This window comes from Clarias gariepinus, chromosome 13 (genome assembly GCF_024256425.1).
Source record: "Clarias gariepinus isolate MV-2021 ecotype Netherlands chromosome 13, CGAR_prim_01v2, whole genome shotgun sequence".
In the NCBI taxonomy this organism is placed as follows: domain Eukaryota; kingdom Metazoa; phylum Chordata; class Actinopteri; order Siluriformes; family Clariidae; genus Clarias; species Clarias gariepinus.
In genome coordinates, this window is record NC_071112.1 from 31,183,739 (window position 1) to 31,204,554 (window position 20,816).

General features: G+C 38.8%; 1 protein-coding gene across 4 annotated transcripts; it reads left to right on the plus strand.

Moving 5' to 3' along the window:
* The first annotated feature begins 1,328 nt into the window (after nucleotides 1-1,328).
* Nucleotides 1,329-18,036, plus strand: cep295 (centrosomal protein 295). 4 transcript variants are annotated; one of them, XM_053510500.1, is made up of 25 exons: nucleotides 1,329-2,067; nucleotides 3,772-3,972; nucleotides 4,119-4,243; nucleotides 4,528-4,621; nucleotides 5,399-5,515; nucleotides 5,746-5,886; nucleotides 5,991-6,174; nucleotides 6,343-6,543; nucleotides 7,502-7,726; nucleotides 7,824-7,927; nucleotides 8,022-8,225; nucleotides 8,909-8,991; nucleotides 9,147-9,816; nucleotides 9,909-10,038; nucleotides 10,210-10,365; nucleotides 10,479-10,691; nucleotides 10,830-10,861; nucleotides 12,102-12,213; nucleotides 12,582-12,764; nucleotides 13,342-13,500; nucleotides 13,599-13,819; nucleotides 14,472-14,520; nucleotides 17,343-17,439; nucleotides 17,580-17,679; nucleotides 17,876-18,036. In XM_053510500.1, exons 1-25 carry the CDS (start codon nucleotides 1,966-1,968, stop codon nucleotides 17,909-17,911), a joined length of 3,939 nt encoding a protein of 1,312 aa, XP_053366475.1. In that variant the 5' UTR covers nucleotides 1,329-1,965; the 3' UTR covers nucleotides 17,912-18,036. The 4 variants fall into 4 exon arrangements, with proteins under 4 accessions (XP_053366475.1, XP_053366476.1, XP_053366477.1 ...); XM_053510501.1 differs by having other exon boundaries at nucleotides 17,346-17,439; XM_053510502.1 differs by having other exon boundaries at nucleotides 5,402-5,515.
* The last annotated feature ends 2,780 nt before the right edge of the window (nucleotides 18,037-20,816 follow it).

Here is a 20,816-nt window from a genome sequence, read left to right on the forward strand (position 1 = left end):
ATACTGTACAATAACACTAATGACTTATCCTGACTAGGATTGTGTCTTTCCACCTCTATTTCATTAAGAAAGCTGAACATTGACATCCCTGACTGCTCTTCATATTTGCCGCACCTATAAATGATCAAAAAATATAATGGGGACATTAAGCTCATGATACGCATTTGGTGGTTGTGTTAGTCCTTTCTAATGTTTTAGAACCTGTGTTTTGTGCTCCTTCTTCTATTAACACATACTGTAATATATACACTGTTGTATTTTACACAGGATGACAGCACAGGGGTGTAGTGGTTAGCACTGTGGCCTTGGACCTCCAGGTCCAGGTTTCATTCCCATCTCAGGTCTGTGTTCATGGAGTTTGCATCCTCTCCACGTGCTTGGCTGGTTTCCTCCGGGTACACCGGTTTTCTCCTACAGTCTAAAGACATTAATTGGCATTCCCAAATTGCATGCGGATGAATGTGTGTGTATGTTTGTGCCCTGTGATGGATTGGGACACCGTCCAGGGGTTCAGGCCCCCTGCAACCCTGTACAGAGGATAAAGCATAATAGACGATGAGTGAGTGAGAAGTACTATAGGGTACTATAAGTACGTGAACACTAATTAGATAACAGGCGTTAATATGGTAGAATACGGTGTTGTAGTAACACCAATAACCACTAGGTTGTGCTGTTAGCCACTGCAGTCATTCAGTTACAGTATTGTTAAAAGTGCAGAAAACATAAAAATGCAGAAAACATTAATTTGAAAAAATCATGACATGTATACAGTTCATTCCATAAAATTCAGTCCTTGGTATCTTTATAAATAAGAATTAAGTTTTGTCTATACATTGGTCAGAGCTTGCTATTTCAATGTTACCTTTATGTTTCATAAGTACACTGGAGGGCTTGAAACCAGTCTCAGAATTTGTTTTATGTCTGTCTGTCTGTCTGTCCAACCAGATAACGTCACTGCATAATGGACATACTGGCCACTGGCTGACAGAATTTAATGGAACTTTTGTGTAAGTGAAATAAAAAATTTAAGTAAAAGCAATGTTATTAACAGTTATGTGCTAGATTTAATAATCTACTTTAAAATAAGCTACTTGTTCAAACACCTGCACCAATAGATATTACTGTATAGACCACCAGGTGGCGGCAAGGAGGCAGCCGCCTCAAATCGAAGAAGAAGAAATGCTGCTGCTCTGGCTCTCAGGCCGCCATCTTGGAGAAAAGATTCAGCGGTTTATTCAAAACGGAGGAACTTCTTTTGTGTTTTTTTTTTTTTTTTTTTTACCATTGGGTTTGAAAGTACATTTTAAAGTAAAACTTTAAACTCTAAAATATGCGACTGATTTAATTTCTGGTTAGTCATCCAGAATTAAATTAAATATGACATGGGAAGCAACTCGCAGAAAACCGGAAATAAATAAACGATTTGTTGATCCGTTGGAAGAGGTAGTAGGGTTGCCAGATTGGACTTTGTTTTGGTGGAACGTTTGAGTTGTCGTATTTGTTCTTCTTTTTGTATAAGTGTGTCATTGCTAAATAAGAAAAGACTGCACCTTTTATAAACGTTATGTAAAATGTCCGGGAAGATATTAAAGGTTAATAAATGTTTTGAAACCCGCTTTGGTTTAAAATGGGATTTCATGCGTTTTAAACTAGTAATCTGGCAACCATGGTAGTTATTTAACTGTCAGGCCCAGTTCGGAAAGACGGCGAGATCAAAGAGTTTGCGGCGTTGCCATGGTTTTTATCAAACACTGCGTTCGGATAGATCCTGGACACCTGCACTGCTGATGTTGTTTTTATTTTATTTTTTATTTAAGAGTTGATGGACTGACACATGTTTTTGCTACACTAACAGCTCGAGATAGACCAGAGATCCAGGGCGTTAGCTACAGGTGAAGCTAAGCTAACTGAGAGAGAGAGAGAGAGATTAGTACTACAGCAGCTGATCAGGAGTAAAAGTGGAGAATGAAGGGGAAGAGCAGGAAGCTGAGTCTCCTGAGCCCCAATGAGGAGGAGCTGCTGATGAGAGAGGAGCTGCACAGGAGGAGAAAACTGAGATTACAGCAGGTCTGATCACCACACTGCACTCACATCAGGAGTCTCTCTCTCTCTCTCTCTCTGCACCTGGCTGTCTGTCTATCCAAAATACTGGTTTCCCCTCTACATGTCAGTCCATCCATCATTTCATCCCTCCATTCAGCTCTCTGCGTAAACTTGTGCAGGACTGCACAAATATCTATCTATCTATCTATCTATCTATCTATCTATCTATCTATCTAACCTGTTGATGATTGAATTCAGGTCTTTCGGTCAGGCCTATTGCCAGTGAAGGGAGATCAAATTCAAATTTTATTTGTCACATACACAGTACGCAATGTAGTGAAATGCTTATACGACCGCCAGTGACCTTAAAAGAGAATTAAAGCTTATAATAAGAAATAAATATGAATAAAAGAAACACAATAGAAAAATTAATTTGAACTAGGATAAAATAGAACCAAAAATAGAAATATACTGTACAGATAGAAATATACTGTACAAGAACATTTAAGGAAATGAGAATTTTTTTTATATTTTTGGAAGAATCTTAATGTTTCAGCATATTCAATTCAATTTTATTTATATAGAGCTTTTAACAATAGTCATTGTCTTAAAGCAGCTTTACAAAAATTAAAGGAAACTTTATAGAAGTGTGTATGTGTGAGAAAAATGTGTCTAGATAATAATGAGATTGTCTCTGATGAGCAAGCCGAGGGTGACGGCGACAGTGACAAGGAAAAACTCCGTGATATGGTAATAGGAAGAAACCTTGAGAGGAACCAGACTCAACAGGGAACCCATCCTCATCTGGGTGATAACGGATAGAAATTATATAACATCCAGTCAATATAACAGAAGTTTTTAAATTAACATGAAGTCCAGTTCAGCACAGGGACGAGTCAGTAGGTGCGGAGGGCAGATGGGGTCTGTATCACTGGGAGCACAGGAGCAGCATGTGTAGCTCCAAACCATCAACCAGCTAGCCTGGTTCATATCACGACATCTTGGACATTGCTATGATTCTATGCAACTTTATGGCCCTTTTCTACCCCAACACGACTCCGCCCCAGTGCACAAAGCATCGACTAGAAAGATATAGTTTGAGTTATATATATGGGTTTGGTGTGGAAGAAAACGACCGGCCCTAACACAGAGCCCTGACCCCAACCCTATCGAGCACCTTTGGGATGAACTGGAACGAAGATAATGGACCAGGCCTTCTCGTCCAACATTAGTGCCTGACCTCATAAACGCTCTACATAATGAATTGACACGAATTCACACAGAAACACTCCAACATCTTGTGAAAAGCCTTCCAAGCAGAGTGGAAGGTGTAAAGGGGGGCCGACTCCATACTGAAGTGTGTGTATTTGGATACAATGCCAGTGCAGGTTTGGGGAAATACTTTTGTACATATAGTCCGTCCGTCCGTCCATCCGCCCGCAAGTACAAGTTTGGTTATCTGTCTGTTTGTCCTAGCACATCCATCCTTCTACATAAAACTGTGTAATTTAATTATCCGTCTTTTATCATTTTCCTATTTGTCTATATATCTGTCTGTCTTAAAAAAGTAGTCTCCCTATCTCTTTACCCAACACTGAGGCCGCTCCTTGATTTCATAGCTTGTAATCACCACCTAAAGGAACGTTCCTGAAGATTACCCCTTTATGACACTTGACGATGTCAGAGTAATAAAGCATACTGTTGTATGTTATTATTTTGGATTTGAAGGTCCGGGAACAGGAACGCTACATCGCGCTGCAGGTGCGGCGTGAAGTGCAGGAGAGGAAGGAGAGAGAGCTGCAGAGTCTCGCCACAGCGCTCCAGGATGAATGGCAAAAGCAGAGGGGAGAGAGGATTCAAAACCTGGAGAAGCTCTATAAGGAAAGCCTCAGAGACGTGGGTCAGGGACACCGAGACGCCAAGGAAAACGTGAGTGAAAAGACAGCGTCCAGTGGTCTGAAGATCTGACAACGATCTGTTTAGTGTCAACAATCTAAGCTTGTTAAATCGTCGGCTTCTTTTATGTTACGTGACAGCTGCGTCTTAAACGTGTGTACATGTGTACGTGTTTCCAGGAGCCAAACCGGCAGGCTCTGGTTCAGAAGAAAGAACAGAATGAGGCGCGCGCAGCAGAGAGGCATCAGAAGGCTCTCCGAAACCTCGTCACCCAGAGACAGACTGAAGAGGAGCAGAGGAACCGGTACAGTCAGACTCAATGATCTTATAATCCAGCATGTCGTATGAAGCTGATTTTACACGTTCTTTTTTCATCCTCTTTGCGTCACTTTTCGCCTATTCATGTCACCAAGCTGTTTTTTTTTTTTCTCTTTCCTAAAATGACGCTGATTATAGTTGAGATCAGCAAATCTTTTTTTCCCTCCTTGCACTTGACAGCCGAGACTGGAGCACATTGTAATTTGCGTCCTGCGTGTTAAATAAAGGATTGTTAATAGCAGATGATGTTCTAACGCTGTTCTAATTCAGGCACGTCGAAGCACGGAAGAAAGCTCTGATGGTGGAAAAGGAGAGAGCTGCGAAAATTGCCAGCCTCCCTCACGCTGCGCCCGACCCCATCGAGGTACAGGACGAGTCGCTTTCTGAGCAAATATTTTATAGATTGACATCTTTTTTACAGAAAGTTCTTTACAGAACAGTTGCCTGAAGAATAGGGCTAATATAATTTTAGTCATGATGTTATTGTTATGATTATTACTGTTGTTGTAATAATTGTAATAACAACAACAATAATAATGATAATAAAATGATAATTATTTTAGCGTCATACATTTATTTAGAAAAATTGTACATTAGCAGGAACACAGCACAACAAAAGCAGTGTTATATTTATGCGACATTTCAATAAAAATATTTTTAACTTGCAATAAAAATAAATGAGTAATCGTGATTTTGCTAACGATTCAAATAATCATGATGATCGCTGGCTGTAAGCAAGCAGCGCTACTGAAGAAATGACGTTATAGAAATCTGAATCAGTTCTCCAAAAGCATTCGATTGAGGTGGACGATGTGGACAGTCGTGTAGAATCTAAATCTAGTTCTAATTTGTAATTAGTACAGCCCATCTTTAGCAAAAAAAAAAAATGCTTTCAGCATTATTAAATTCATTTCTCAAACAATCATCATCAGGAAGTGTGTGAATTAGGCGTGACGATACATCAGTAGCCCATGTTCTATGATTTTGTTGTTCGCTACATTAGCAGAAGCAACTGTTCATCTAGAAGTATGTCCTGGCTGATTATTTATTTAGAAATTTTGGATAAAAGTGTGATTAGAAAATAAAAATGTTTTAATGCTGATGCCATTTTCAGTCCATATTTTATTTTTTTGCCTTACAGAAGGTTGTGATCCAGCATCCAGTACAATCCAAGGTGTCCAACACGGAGCATTACTGCATCACACACTACCATGTCCCAGAGACCGCAGTAGTGGACAGGGAGACAGATACAGTCCAGGTACACGCACACCCTGGTGTTCCTGTAGTCATATTTTTTTTAGTCTGTTTATTTAAAAACCCAAATTTAGCAAACATAACCTGCATTGTGACTATATTGTTGGTTATAATTTCAGCAGAGGGGGAAAAAACAATGTGGCAGGTCACCTCAGGTCATGCAGCATTATGTTTTGTCTCTAATTATTTGTTGTTATTATTCTGATTATTATTTCATGGTTTGTATCCGTGCAGGTGGATGCTCAGGCAGCAGCAGCGATGGAGGCTCGGCGGTTGGAGGAGTTGGAGAAAGAGGAAGCCCGTGATAGGCAGGAACAACTTGAGAGGGCACGACTTAGAGGAAACCACGCCCTTTGTAAGGAAAAAGGCATCCAGGTGATCTACAATATGGAGTCATGCATATCAAATCTCCCTGATTCTGATCTTAAGCAAAGTTATTCTAAATAAAATGTCTGTGTGTGTGTGTGTGTGTTGGGAAGAACAATGCAAGGCTGCTGTGCGAGTTGGAGCGACTGCAGCAAGCGGAGCTGCAGCGACGCAGACACATGGTGAACAACATGCCGGCGCAAATCTTCCAGCCGCTCTGCAGACAGGACGAGCTGCGAGCCGAGCGGCAGAGAGACCTGGAAATCGCCTTTCAGGACCTGTGCACTGAAGATAAAGGTGACGTATGAGAACTAGTATGCTAATGTAAATGCGTGTTAATGGAACTTAACAGACAAGATTTAAGATTATTATAATAATTATTATAAAGTGAAGACAAAAACCAAAGAAAGCGTTTAATGTACCCTAAAAAAAAATCCGTCTAAATGGTTTTTGCTTCTTCTCCAGAGTTCAGAGACGACTTGGTGCTTGAGATGGTGTCCGAGCCTCTGCCTCATCCTCCTTTTCCATCGGCTAAAACAGACAGCAGACCTGAAAGTGACCTCGACCTGGACGTGACCCTCGAACCCAAGGAGACACCGTTTGAGGAGGAAGAGCAAGACGGATGCTCGAGGGAGGAGCCAGTTGCTTCTCAAAACCAGGCTATGAGTAAGGAATTACAATTTGTTTTGATCTATTTATTAAATAAATAAAAAAATTTAAACTGTTTAAAGGTTTTCTAACATGCAAAATTTATTTATACTTCTTTTAATGTGTGTGCGCACCAAAAGGAAAAAATGAAGAAAAAACATAATCTTTTTATCTGTAAACATGCTTGAACAAGCTGTTCAAATTTCCTGGCCTGTTATGACATCATTGTAATCGAGGAGCAAACAAAACTATAGGGGTTACACACCCCCTCCTTCAGCTGGACTCCTGGGCACCGATTCCTGTTTGCTAAATACTCATTGGCTAGAACAGTGCACTTCCACAAAGGGGTGTATGAGGGTGAGATTCAGTAGCTCATTTACATTTAAAGCTACAGACAGTGAAAGAATGAAATTGAAACTAAAGGATTTTCAGGAATCTGAGTGTTATTTCACCTGTAATATTAACGGACACATTTTTGAGGCCTCTAAGACTCAAGTTAACTTGATATAAAGGAGTATGTTATGGTACCGTTAATGTACCTCAACACGAGTTTTCACCTTAAGAACTGACATTTTACGTCAGTGGAAATCCAAGCCAAGTGAGTTTACATGTGTTTTGTGCAAGATTTAGTGAAGACATGGCACCATGGGTCCCAAGAATGTTAGCAAGGCAATAGAAAGAAGATAAGGGTTTGGTTTTTAAAGCAGCCGGTGCCAAGAGGAACCATAAATTAAGGTTAAGTGAGGTTTACTGTCTCTTTATTTCATATTCACATAATTTATATGTCTTTACTAGTGTCGGAAATTGTTGATATTGGTAATATTTTTGGGTGGCTGGAACGGATTATCTGCATTTACATTATTTCCTATGGGACAATGCGTTTCACAATACGACATTTCACCTTAAGAACTGGCCTCCGAAGTTCATATGCCAAGGTACCGCTGTAAGTCTGATTTGCACTGTTAATCTTCCTCAGGGTCCACAGTGCCTGCAGAGGGTACGGGTAGGGTGGCTCTGAGGAGGCTGCTGGATCGCATCAGGACCCAGAGGGATCAGTGGAGCAGGAGGGAGCCTGCAGAGGAGCAAGGAGCTGTCCGAGTAGAGGACACCAGCCATGACCGTGGATCACTGAGCAGTGTGGAATGGCAGCAAGCTTCTAGCCTGGAAGAAGGCACGGTTGATACATCAGTGGTAGAAAATGGTCAGTCTGCTTGTTTTATTATCTGCCTCTGTGTCTTTGGGTTGGTACTGTTAGCATTTGAATCTAGCTTGCTTTGTTTCATCCTGCTTTTTGTCAGATTCCAAGCAGAGTGAAGACTCCATCGTGGCTGGACCTGTAACGCAGGAAGACGAGCAGATCACAGAAACGGACAGGAAATTGAGAGTGAGTGGTCGAGAAAAAGTGCGTTTGAAAGAAGAATGTGGCGTTTCCTGGATAATTAAATCTGTAAGGAATAATATAAGGAATTATTTAGCGTTATTATTGTCTTGTCCAGGAGGAGGAGCTGCAGAGGCAGCAGCAGGAGCAGTTCGCCCTGCTTCAGGAGCTGGAGGAGAAACGGCGGAGTTTAGAGCTTGAGCTAGAGGAGGCACAGCGGTGTAGACAAAGACTCCAGGAGGCTTTACAAGAACCTTCTTTACAGGAAACACCTGCACCACTGCTACAGGAAACAGTTTCCGAACCCTCACCTGAAGTGCAGGTTTTCAAAATTGTATTTATTTATTTATTTATTTATTTTTTTAAGGTTTGACCAAAACTCAGTATTGGTGCTTATTTTTTTTCTTTTTCTGCTGAACATATAATACAGAATGTGTGTGTGTGTGTGTGTGTGTGTGTGCGTGTGTGTGTGTGTGTGTGCGCCGAAGAAGCTACTTCTAAAGTTTATGAAAGTGACCAGTCTTGCTTTTCTAAAAATTTCAAGTCCCTCAGCCATTTTGGAGAGATGATTTTATATGAGCCCCAAAATGGCCTTTTTTTGTGTTATATTGTCTCGCTTCAAACAATAAGCATTTAAAATGCAAATTATTCATATTTCTTTGAGTATTAATACTCAAATTGGTGTAAGCTTTTAGAAACATATGACCTTTAAATATTGTGGCTTTTGGTGAAAGTTTAAAAAATCCAAAAAAATATGTAGTGTCCGTAACCATGTCAAATTCATGTTGCAATATTTTTTGCAAATCTTTTCCAGATTTATGTCTTTTCTTCCTAAATCTAAATTGGTCAAGTTTCATCTGAATGACAATTAAGATCACTGATACAATGTTCTGGTTGAATGTTTGATACTCCTGCAAACTGTCTAGTAAAACTAGTGACACATATATAATTGGAAAATTATTGTGCTGTTTGTTGAGTGAGAAACTTTTGCTTGTTTCTGTCCAGGTGAGCGTGTCGGCCCCCCTGTCAGACCGGGCACATGTACAGAGACTCCAGCAGTATCAGCAGCGGCTTCTGATGCAAAACCGGTGTGTGTGTGTGTGTGTGTGTGTTTGATGACCTGCACAACAACTTCTTTTTCAACTTCAGCAGAAACATTACTAGATATTAGCTATTAGATATAAAATTATGTTTCTGTGTTGTAATTGTGACGTGTTAAAATGTGTGTGTTTGCGTGTTTTAGACTCCATAAGAAGACTATTGACGATGCTTGTCGGAGTCTTGAGGAATACAAGCACGCGTTAAAGATACGTTATGCCCCTGTTACCATGACAACAGAACAAACACCACCACCTTCAGTTACTGAGCAAACCGTTTGCTCCGTTCCTCCTTTGACAACCATCACACATCTTTTAAACACTGACGCCGGACCGTCCATCTCTACTCAGACACCAGGTGTGAGTGACAGGCAAAGCAAAAACGATATTGTATTTGCAGACCCGACACGTCTCGCTCAACCTCCTCTACCGGGTAACCGCCCCACCCCGTCCTTGACCGCGTATCCAGACACCCTTGTACCAGTGCAAATGCTCCCCGAGGACGGGTCTTCGCTTCCGCAACCAGCGCCCGGATCCTCATTAGACAAAAGGCTTTCAGATGGATCTCCAGAGCTCCAGGAAGTTCCTCTCATCCCCCCTGCTGTCTTTCTGGAATATCTCCGAAGCAGGCGTTCTCAGGCCACGCCCACAAACCTCGCTCCCGTCTCTCAGCAGGTCGCGAAAGATCCCGGGGTCGCGCCGGAGAACCGCGATCCGTGTTGGAACTCAGAAATGGAGAAAAATCAGCAGGTTCGAGACAGGATACGAAAACAAAAAGATGTCCTACATGAGCTACTCCGAGCACAGCAGGAGAAGGTAGCTAGGATCGTAGAAGAATAAAGATTTAATCTTAAAATATGATCTATCATGATATGTTCGCTCGAATAATATTTCTGCTTTTATGTCAGGAGCAGTCGGTCTCACTGGGGTTGCCTGACAGTGTTGTTAAGGTTTATGAGAAGAGTAATGAAATCCTCTCAGTCTCTCCAACAGCGAGTCGGAGCCGGGGTCACGCTCAACACACTCCTGTGTTCAGTGGTGAGACTCTATTATATTATTTATTTAACACCATGTTCTTCTTATAATATTTTTTATTAGTTAACTGTTTATTATGTGCAGATATAATTAAACTGTTTCTATTAATTTGGCAGTTTGTTAATGAGCAGCTCATTTTGTCTTCATCAACGTCCCTGACTTGTATCTCTGCAGAACATCCTCAGTTCGAGACACAGAGCTGCACACGAGTGAATCCGCCGGTCTCGTGTCCACCACGGACGCTCCAAATCCTCCTCCATGACTTCGAGCGGCACAAACTCAGCACCATCGAGGAAGTGGACACTCCGGTTAACGTTACCATGGATACGGGTAAACACCACCAACACATCTGCTTTCCGCTTACATCGCTTCAGTAACCTGAAAGTGTGTTGTTTCTAAAGATAATGTATTCATACTGTATGTATGTATCCGTGTTATTCCAGCTGCCGAGGTGTGTATGGAGAGCTCGTCGGCTGAGTGCTCGGATTATTCCAACTCCTGCAGTCTCTCTTTGACTCCACCCACAGTGGACTCAGGGAGAAGTCCTGGGCCGAGCTTAGGCTCAGAGGTCACAAGGTCGGACGAGAGCTCACGCAGACCGAGCAAGCTGTCATGGAGAGAGATGCTACAGCTGGAATCAGCAGCTTCACGTCCAGGTAGAGACACGGGAGGCGGAAACGCTACGCACATGCAAACAAAAACTAAATCTGTTTAATATAAAATTAGCATATAATCCCTATTAACAGTTTAACAACTAATACGTTTGCGTTGTATTCTTCAATCTGTATGCTCAGGTACAGACTCTACAGAGCGGCATGTAGAAGAGGTGAGTGTGTTGTCCAGCTACATTATACAGGACTAACTCTCACATAATAATAATAATAATAATAATAATAACTAGCATCAGTACGTGTCTTTTATGGTTAAAGAGTTTGTAGAAGTAGTTAAAAGGTTAATGCTAAAAATAATCTGCTGATCTTTAATGTAATCAGTGGTATTATTATTATTATTAGCGGATATAAATCTCAAACTAGTTGTTTTTAATTGAAGGAACATCTTTATAAAATTAAGCTGTTTCCTTTCTTGTGCTTGAAATTAAAGTGGTCGCTTAAATATGGCCAGGGGTTTGATCGTAAGAATTTGATGGCATTTCACTTTCAGCTGTGTCTGCATGACTGGAATCTGTTTTGTCCGTCTACCATCACTTGTTCTTGTGAGTTTTGTGCGTTCGTTCTCCATCAATCAATCAGTGCAGTGGTTTCCAGGGTGCAATTTATTTTTCTTCTCTGTTGTATTATATTTATTCTCTTTCATTTTCATCCATTTATTTATTTATTTTTTACTCAGTAGTGAATATGATTTAAAATATAGCGAAGTACAATACTTCAAACAAAACATACTTAAGTAAAAGTAAAATTACTTTAAAAAGAAGTAGTAGTTCACAAAAAACTGCTCAGTTACAGTAACGCGAGTGAATGTCATTTGTTACTTTCCACCTCTGGTTTACTCCAAGTTGTCCTTCTTTGGTGGTCAGACAAATACACTCCCTGTTCGGTAATCGGAGAGTGAATCACAGATGAGAAATGGAAAAAGTAGATAAAAGGATAAAGATGAAGTTTTGTCTTAAAACCACTCCAGCGTGTTAAAATTCACTTATACCACTTCAGCGCTGTTATTTCAGCCAAAGTGAAAATATGAACTAATCCCAGTCAAAATATTCACTTTATCTTTTCTAATTAATATCTATTGGTGCAGGTGTTTGTTTACATTGAGACAGTAGCGCATTAGTAGATTATTATAAAGTAGATTATTAAATCCCACACATAACTGTTTATAACATCACTTTTACTTTACATTTAGATTCACTTTTGGTCCAGGTTAAACTTCAGGCAGAGATTTTAGGACTGGAAAAGATTCAGTAAATTCTGTCCAGCCATTTCTTTTAATTTATTATTATTATTATTATTATTATTATTATTATTATTATTATTGTATTTTTAAGTTGGCTATCCATGTAGGTTGCTGTTTACTGTGTCCTAATCATGTGTATGTGTGTGTGTGTTCAGCTGGAGCTGGTCTTGCCACATGATGGAGCCACTGGTGTGCCGGATTTTCTCTCTTCCACCACCCTCTCAACGGGCAGCTACCTCTCTAGTGAACACGATCCCAACATTACAGGTATTATGTGAGTGGCCTCAGGATGCAGACCTGTGTGCAGTTCATGTGTCATGTGATCTCAGAATTAATATAATAGCATTATGTAGACCAAGGTACAATGATTTGCATTTGATTCTAAAAATATTTTGAATGCTTTGAGCATCATGTGGAGAACCATTGAATACATTATTAACAGATACTTTTGATTAGAGGAGGTCATTTCCAAAGATAAGAAACCAAAAGGATAAGAATAACGCTACCACCACCGTGCAACACCAGATATTGCCATTATAAGAAGCAAGACATTTTAATTTTAATGATATGTTTTAATCTTTGACTAGTTTTTGACTTTTTTTTCTTTCTCTCTCTCTTTTTTTTTTCTTTTTCAGATTCTTCTTTGATCAGTAACGAATTTCCTGCAAAACATGACGCCTCCCTCAGCCGCTCCAGCAGCCTGTTTGGTTTTAGCGTCCTCAAGCCAACAGACTCCTCACATCGCAGTAACAGTCTGCAGCACATCATCGATAAATACACCAAAGATCTGGACAAATCCCTCAGATCGGTTTATAAAGGTACAGGATGTGTGCGCATGGAGGTGGAGCTACACACGCAGTATTTAACACCAACATCGGGAACAGATATACACCTAATTCAGAAAAATAGGCACTGATATGAAAATCATCCCACATTATTTATCCAAACAGTAAGGTCATATCCCAATTCTCCCCCAATATCCGTCTATCCACAGCGTGACACACTTTGAGTAAAGCGATATCCGCTGTCTATCACATACAGTACATGAGCGCACAAATGATGATGATATGATTTGACTAGGGTGAAAACTTTTATTCTTGTTGTTGTTGACTTCATTTACATTATAAAGGAGTATAGTCATCATCTACTTTTTCTGATTGTTGCCAAGCAACCCTGAATAAATTCCTAAATAGCCTGGAAACACAATTTTCTTGTCGAGCGCACCAAGGCTGCTGATTTGTCCAGAATGGAGTGTGTGTTGAGTTTCCTAATTTGACCGGCCTCCGGTCACGAGTACTTTTCCGATTGTACTGGGTGTCTGTAAATATTTAGATTTTTGTGTGTGTTTATATGCTTTATGCTCCTCGGATGTGAGCCTTGCTTTATTTCCTGTAGGGGGCACTGTCTCGCCGCAGGAAAGTAAGAATCTGTGTTTAAGCTTCTGTGCCGAGCAGAACCCTGATGCTGGAACACACATCACAGCACCACTAGTACCAATGCTCCCTTTACAGTGCAACCTGGAGGATAGCAATTCCTTTAATAATACTGCGCACGGTAAGGGCTTAAGGAAAGATAACATTATGTATAATATATTTTATGCATATATTTTAAATAATATATTTATTGTTTATTTTCCCCCTGCATGGAATCAGATTCCTTTCAGCCGCTTTCCCCAGAGATCACAAACAATGACATGGCAGAAAGCTCCACGACTCTCCAACTTCCATTAAATCCCCGAGCCGAGAACTCCAGCACTCACACAGACACAACTGCTTCTGATTGGCTTGATTGTGGCCTTCCTCAACACCTCTCCAGTACAGACGAGCAGTCATCCTCTGTGTCTGCAGGCGTTCCTCAGTGGGAATGGACTCTGGTACATTCATAAAGAACTCGACCTGACAATTCCTCTGTGTGCAGTAGGAGCTTTATTCGTGCTGCTCAGGCATGGTGTTTTGTTTGATTATGAGATTTAATATATCGGTCCACTGGTTTGATGATTAGATCAAACATCAACTGTCCTTGAGAAGCCTGAGATCTTCTTGTATAATTGAAGACACAATGAAAGGGCAATTTTAATGAACTATATTATCTTATGACTTGTTTGAAATTATTACAAATTCATCATGTAAAATAAATCCTATTGTTCCTTGACAACAAATTGTACTCCGATAATAGATCAATTTTAATCATATTAAAAACAACGTTCGTTTAGTCCTCTAAAATAAGTCTTTTTTTAATTTTAATAACAGTACGTTTTCTGACACAGTAAAGATTTCAACATGGGCTGTGTTTTAATTCGTAAAAGGTCTAATACTTTATGCATCCATGTGGATTAGTTCAAGATAGGCTCTGCATTAAAGAATGCATTCTTGTATTTCTCAATTTTCCAAACATTAGTTGGATTAAAGTGCGAAAGGTTACGCTTTTTTATGCCTCATGCTTTTATTTTACCCCATACACATGGTACAGCTGATAAACCTTCGTATGCTCTATATAATCATATATTGTTTGCATTATGTTTGCAGATGAACAATAGTGATTCCAGGGATCAAGAAACATCTGTTTCACAAGGAGGTAAGATCAGGACAGCTGAAGGATTTAAAATATTTGCTTAAATCTGTACTAATGACATTACATTAATGGTATTTGGCAGACACCCTTATCTAGGGCGACGTACATTTTTAATTTATAATAAATTTGAGCAGTTAAGGGTCTTGCTCAAGAGCCCAACAAGGGAAACTTGGTGGTGATGGTGGGGTTTGAACCTGGGACCTTCTAGACCATAGTTCAAGTTCTGAATCTTGTGAGCACCTAAGACTACACCTGTTGCCCTATTCATCTGGGATGAGTATTACCTGGGGAACCTCTAGTTATTGGTAATATTTGTGGACATTGTCTTTGATCTTAACTCGTCTGTAATTAGTAAAAATAAAAAAAAGTAAAAATCAATCCACAAATCACCTGCCACATTTTGCCAAACAGAGGTCCAGTGATAATATTAGTCCCGTGAGAATCAGCATGTCTGTGATTTGGTGAGGTCGTATATAATTTCTTTCAAGGTGTTTGTTTTCTGTGCGCCTTTTTATCCATCTTCCGCGAAGAATGAAAGCTGCATTGGAGTGCTTCAAAAGCATTTTACAACAGTACGATTTGCAGAAAGAGAAAGCTGAAAACCACCATAAGAACGAAAGCGCATGTTGCGCAAAGTCTTGACATCAGACTTCACTTATCCCGTGCGACTGTGCCACACGAAATCCAGATGTGAGGGGTGGGGGAGGGGGATCACACGAGGTTGCTAAATACATGATGAGGCTGATCATAGCAAGTGTAGATGTGGTATATTCTATTCCTAGTTTTAAAAAGGAATAACATTTTGGTATTGAATAGTTTTTCCTTCCCTGTCAGACAGAGTTTACTTTGTTTAGAAAATATACTTATAATATGAAACTGTAAATATTACTGTCAGGAAATGTTTTTACTAGAATATACTGTTGTAATGTTTTTTTTTAGCTGAAGGAAAAGAAAACTGTAGAGACCTGTACTATTGCTGCCCTTATGGGATTTATGTTATTATGTACTCTGTGTGATCACTGCTGTGTAGTCCCCAAACTAGCCAATGGACTAACATAGGGACACTGTGGGACTAGTTCAGTTCTTTCCATAATACAAGTTACTGAAGTAAACGTTATCTGCACTATGAAGTTACTAAATTATACATAACATATGCACAATACTTCAGTGCTTTCCAGAGGATATGTTGTGCAGAATATATTTATTAAAGTTAACAAAATGCAAATTGGCAACATTACTAAAGCACAAACTACCCGGTACCTTAGTACAAGTTATTGTACAGTGTTTTTTCCCCAAAAAAATGTTAGAGTAGTACAAGTTATTGAAGTTACCAACGTACAAGGCAAAAGTTACTGTAGATGCCAAAGTATAAACTGCTGAAGTACCAGATACCAAAGTACAAGTTACTATAGTATGTTCCTGAAGTTACCAAGGTATAAATCACTGAAGTTATCAAAATTCTATTTACCAAAGTACAAGTGAGCACTACTGAAATACAAGCTGCTAAAATACAAATTATTAGATAACAGGTTACATAGTGTGACTTTTTAATATCCAATGTACTGAGGGGGGAAAAGTAACCATAGTTACTTTACCAAAATAGTTAAAGTTCCCAAAGTATAATTAACTGCAATACAAGTTAAAATAGTATGTTTCTGGTACCAAAGTACTTTATACTATATAAAGTACCAAAGGGAAAAAAAATGAATAAAGTACAAAAATGTTTTAATATTATTTCCTAGAGTACTACAAGTTAGAGTACAGGTGACCAATGCACAGGTTACAGAAGTTACTGGAATACATGTTACAGAGTACATGTTACTGTAGTGTGTGTGTGGGTGTGTGTGTGTGAACTATAATTTCCAAAGTATACTTGAATTATGCACTTATGTTCTTTTTTAAAATGTTACTGTAGTATAAGTTAGTGAAGTTACCAGTGTACAAGGTATAAGTAACTAAAGACACCAAAGTTGCTGTAGTATGTTACTAAAGTCCCAGTGTATAAATTACTAATGTTGCCTATTAAATTACCTTTAGTTACTCTCTAAAGTTCTACCTATCAGAGTGCAAGTTAGCAAAGTACAAGGTCCTGAAGTAGATGTTACTATAGTTTAAGTTACTGAATTTACCAAAGTTGTACCAAACTTGTTACTGAAGCCGAAGTTACTGTAGGAAGTTACTGCAGATACCAAAGTAAAAATAGGTGAAGTATTGATAAAATACAAATGACCAATGTTAAATTTAATGAAGACACAATGCTCTTAAGTAACTTAACCAAGTTTTTTAGTGTAAAGTTATTACCCAATATATGTAGTTAAGAACAATAAGAATTATACATTGCCTGGTCAAAAAGTCACTGTTTAAAATAGGATTTAAGAAAGCCCTTCGATTGGTTAATTATTGCAGGGATTAATAAGTTTCAGCTAGCAGGAGTTCTTTTAACCTTTACTGATGCAGCGAGCGAAACTGAAATTAACCAAAGTACTCAGATGTAAATTACTGGAATACAATTAATTACTTTAATATCTATGAAAGTACATCATCTTTCATATTTATTTAACTCTTTTATATTTTACATGCTAGAAAAAAAGTACTTGGCTGATGATTCCTTAAAAGTTTTTAATGTTAATAACGCTGTTAAGGGTCTATAGCAGTAATGAGCCATGTCCAGCTGTGTTGATTGATGTGGGGAAGATTAGAGATGACTTTACCAGAAACTTAATACCAATGCTATTTTTAAAAGTATAAATGTCTCCCGTTCTTTGCTGTATAGACTAAACGTGTGGAAAAAATAAAAATAACAGATTTACATTTATTTTCGTTAGTAGAAGTGTCCAGGCTGCAGAACGTTAGTGAGGTGATGGTTAGCCCTCTTCCACAAAAAAGCTTTGAGGAAACTGAGACGTCTCGATCTACTAATTGGTAAATTTCTTTAAGTCTTATTTCCTTTAAACTTTACAAATCAGAATTCAATACGATCAATTAATTTGATCATTATTATATTTAAGTAGAATTATTTCATACTAAGTAAGGTGTGTCTCCTCACTGTGTCCTTTGTGTAGGTCATACAGTCAGTCGGAGGAAGTGGAGCTCAGGAGGGAGCAGCACAGCCGCCAAGATGCTTATGCTAAGAACCAAGAAAAAGCTAAACAGTTCAGAATGGTAAGTAGTGACTGTGCTGTTTATATGAATTTTCAACGCTCACTCTATAGGAACGTACTGGACTGAATAAATAAACCTTCTGTCCTTAAGTAGGTGATTTATTTAAGATTCGACATTTAGCAGATGTAGAATATATAAAATGTAGGTGTGTTTTTCATTGTATTTCTTAATCCTTTTTTTTTTTTTTTTTAAACAGAAAACCCTGGAGAAGCTAAGGACTAAACAAAGATGAGCCTGAATCCTGTCTATTGTTTGGACGTTTTAAACATATCATTTGGTGTTCGTGGTTTCCTGACACATTTTTATTTTGTTTTGTGAACTATGTATTTAAATTTTTATATTAAAAGATTCTACTTTCCAGAATTGTGTCTAACTTGTGCATTAACACTAAACTGTCCATGGACACTCAGGATGGGATGCCAGTCTACTTCAGGGCAGCATGTACACACACACAACCATATATTCGCACCTTTGGGAAATTCTGTTACAATGAATGACCGTATTGTGGAAAAGTCTCGAGTCCCCCCATCATTACTTAATAATAAAATAAAAAATAGTTTTTCTCAAAGTGCCTAAAATACAATTTTTTAAAAAACTAGTTGTTTATGTAAGAACCTTAGCAGCACCTGTTTCTCACCGATTCATGCATTAACTTGGATGTTTTTTTTTATGCTGGAATGATTTATAGGTCACTGAGTGGCTTAACAAATAAGTAACATTTTTCAGAAGCTGCTCAGGTTTGAAAAAGTTCTTCGTAATGCCTGGAGAACTATTCATCAAGATGACATAAAAAAAAAAAATACAAGGATGTCTGGCTCTTTGGCAGCAAAACATGAAGAAATAAGGAGGGTTAATACTTTTGCACAGTTGCAAGCCTCACAAGGCTTAGAGTCCTATTTTAGGTTCTCAGACGGCTATTGCAGAATAACAAAGTAACATTTCAAGTTCATGATCTTCTCCTGACTCCAGATTGGGAAAGAGAATTAAACGAGCACTTTAAACTGTCACTAAAAAGGAACATCAGAATGATCCGAACAAAAAAAAAAAAGTTTTTTTACTAATGTTTTTAGTAGAAGAGTGGTACAATAAGCAAGACCTCCAATAACCCCCCTCCCCCCTCCACACACACACGAGCAGTCTTTATTTTTAGAGAAAGATTGTAGAATAATTAATAATTCATCTTGGCATCTTTTGCGTTCTTAATTACTTTCCAAAACCAAGTTTTTTTGTGTAAAGATATTATCCTATATTTGTAGATCGGAACAATAAGAATTATACACGGCCTGGTCAAAAAGTCACTGTTTAAAATAGGATTTAAGAAGAGTTGTTGATTTAATTAGTTAATTATTGCTGGAATTCCAGCTGGCAGGAGTTCTTTAAACCTTTACTGATGCAGCGAGCGAAACTTCTCAAACAGCCACATCAGAAGACATTCTGTGGTTGTGGGAAAGGTTTTATCGTCATCACACAAAAACCAACAAGTGAGACTGCTGAAACGAATGCATTTAGAAAGGACAGCACTGAACTTTTCAGAGGAAAAACATTGCCATAAGAAATCAGAGCACTGTTTATTAGTGATATAATAGGAAGTAAGAGCATTTACATATACAGAAATAAAGACTTCAGGTTCCTACGGAGCACAAATATGGGTCTTTGGAGCGATGGAAAAAGGTCATGTCCAGACTGACCCTATTCCAGAGTGATGGGCGTGTCAGGGTAAGAAGGGAAGGACATGAAGTGATGCTCCCATCATGCATAGTGTCCACTGTACAAGCCTCTGGAGACAGTGTTATGATCTGGGGTTGATCAGTTACTCAGGTCTAGACTCAGACTCTGACCACCTGAATGTACTGAACCACCGGGTTATCACGTCTATGGACGTTTTCTTACCTGATGGTACGGCCATATTCCAGGATTCTGAGAGCATGAGGAATCATTCTTACACATGAATTGGCCTCCAAGTTCTGCGGCATAATCAAAGCTAAAGGCATGAAGTGAAATATTACAGTGTAATTTTTTTTTCTGGACCAAGCAGTGTATTTCAGTTCAACCTGATTCAGCAGCACAGTTACAATTCCTTCCACAAAAAGGTTATGGAAGGAATTCTCCTAAAAAGGAGCCTTCAATAAAGAGGGTAGAATGAAGTTATTGATTATATCCAATATAAAGTGGAAGAGAAAGTATAAAAAATTTAATACGGAAGAATGTTGTCAAGCGTTGCGATGCTCCTCATCACGTTACCCAGAAATACTCAGCTGGGACACAAATAAGACTCAGGATGTGGGTCTTTGGGATGATTTTAAAAATGCTGCTGGAAATAAAATTTTCTATCTAAACTTTAATGACATAAAACATCTAGGTTATCAGTATCAGTATGAGTAGTCGTTATCTTTCATCTGTTAAAGTGAACCTTTTACGTTAAACACATGACCGAGCAGCACTACACTGGTACACATACAAGCGAGATGAAAACCTGCTCCAGTGCAGCCAGGATTTCAAACCGGAGGACAGAGGTTCACTCTCTAACATCTCAATGACCCAGAAAGTTAGACAACACAGGACTTGTGCTTGAGTGGCCCAGCCGGTGGACTTGAACATAATTTTATCTCAAGAGTGACCCGAAAATAGTAACAACTGTAGCACTGGTACCCAACATGTTTGCAGAATATTTTCTTTATTCAGCGTATTTAAAAAATGACTAGAGAATTTAAAGGCATGATAGCCAAGTCAGTCATCTGGTGTTTGAAAAAGAAAAGATTTCTGCATTTTTTCCCACCAAAAATCGGAACATCATGATAGCAGACTACAGTTACTACATACATACAACATAAATAAACAGAAGCGAACTAGCTAATGAGGACACTGAATTTACACCATAAATTAATGAGTATTATATAAATATACAAAACACAACACAAAGTACGCGTGCAATGTGCAAACGAGCAGCAAAACAAGAAGACGACACAATGCGATATACTGTGATATACTGTGATAGTGAATTGAGGAGGTACATGATATATAAAAAACAGTAAACATTTCTTGTAAAAGTAGCAGCAGAGACAATAAAGAGTGCAAATAGCAGTTCGTATAGCAAGATCGTGTGTATGCATGTGTTTATGGAGTAGTGATGGGACGTT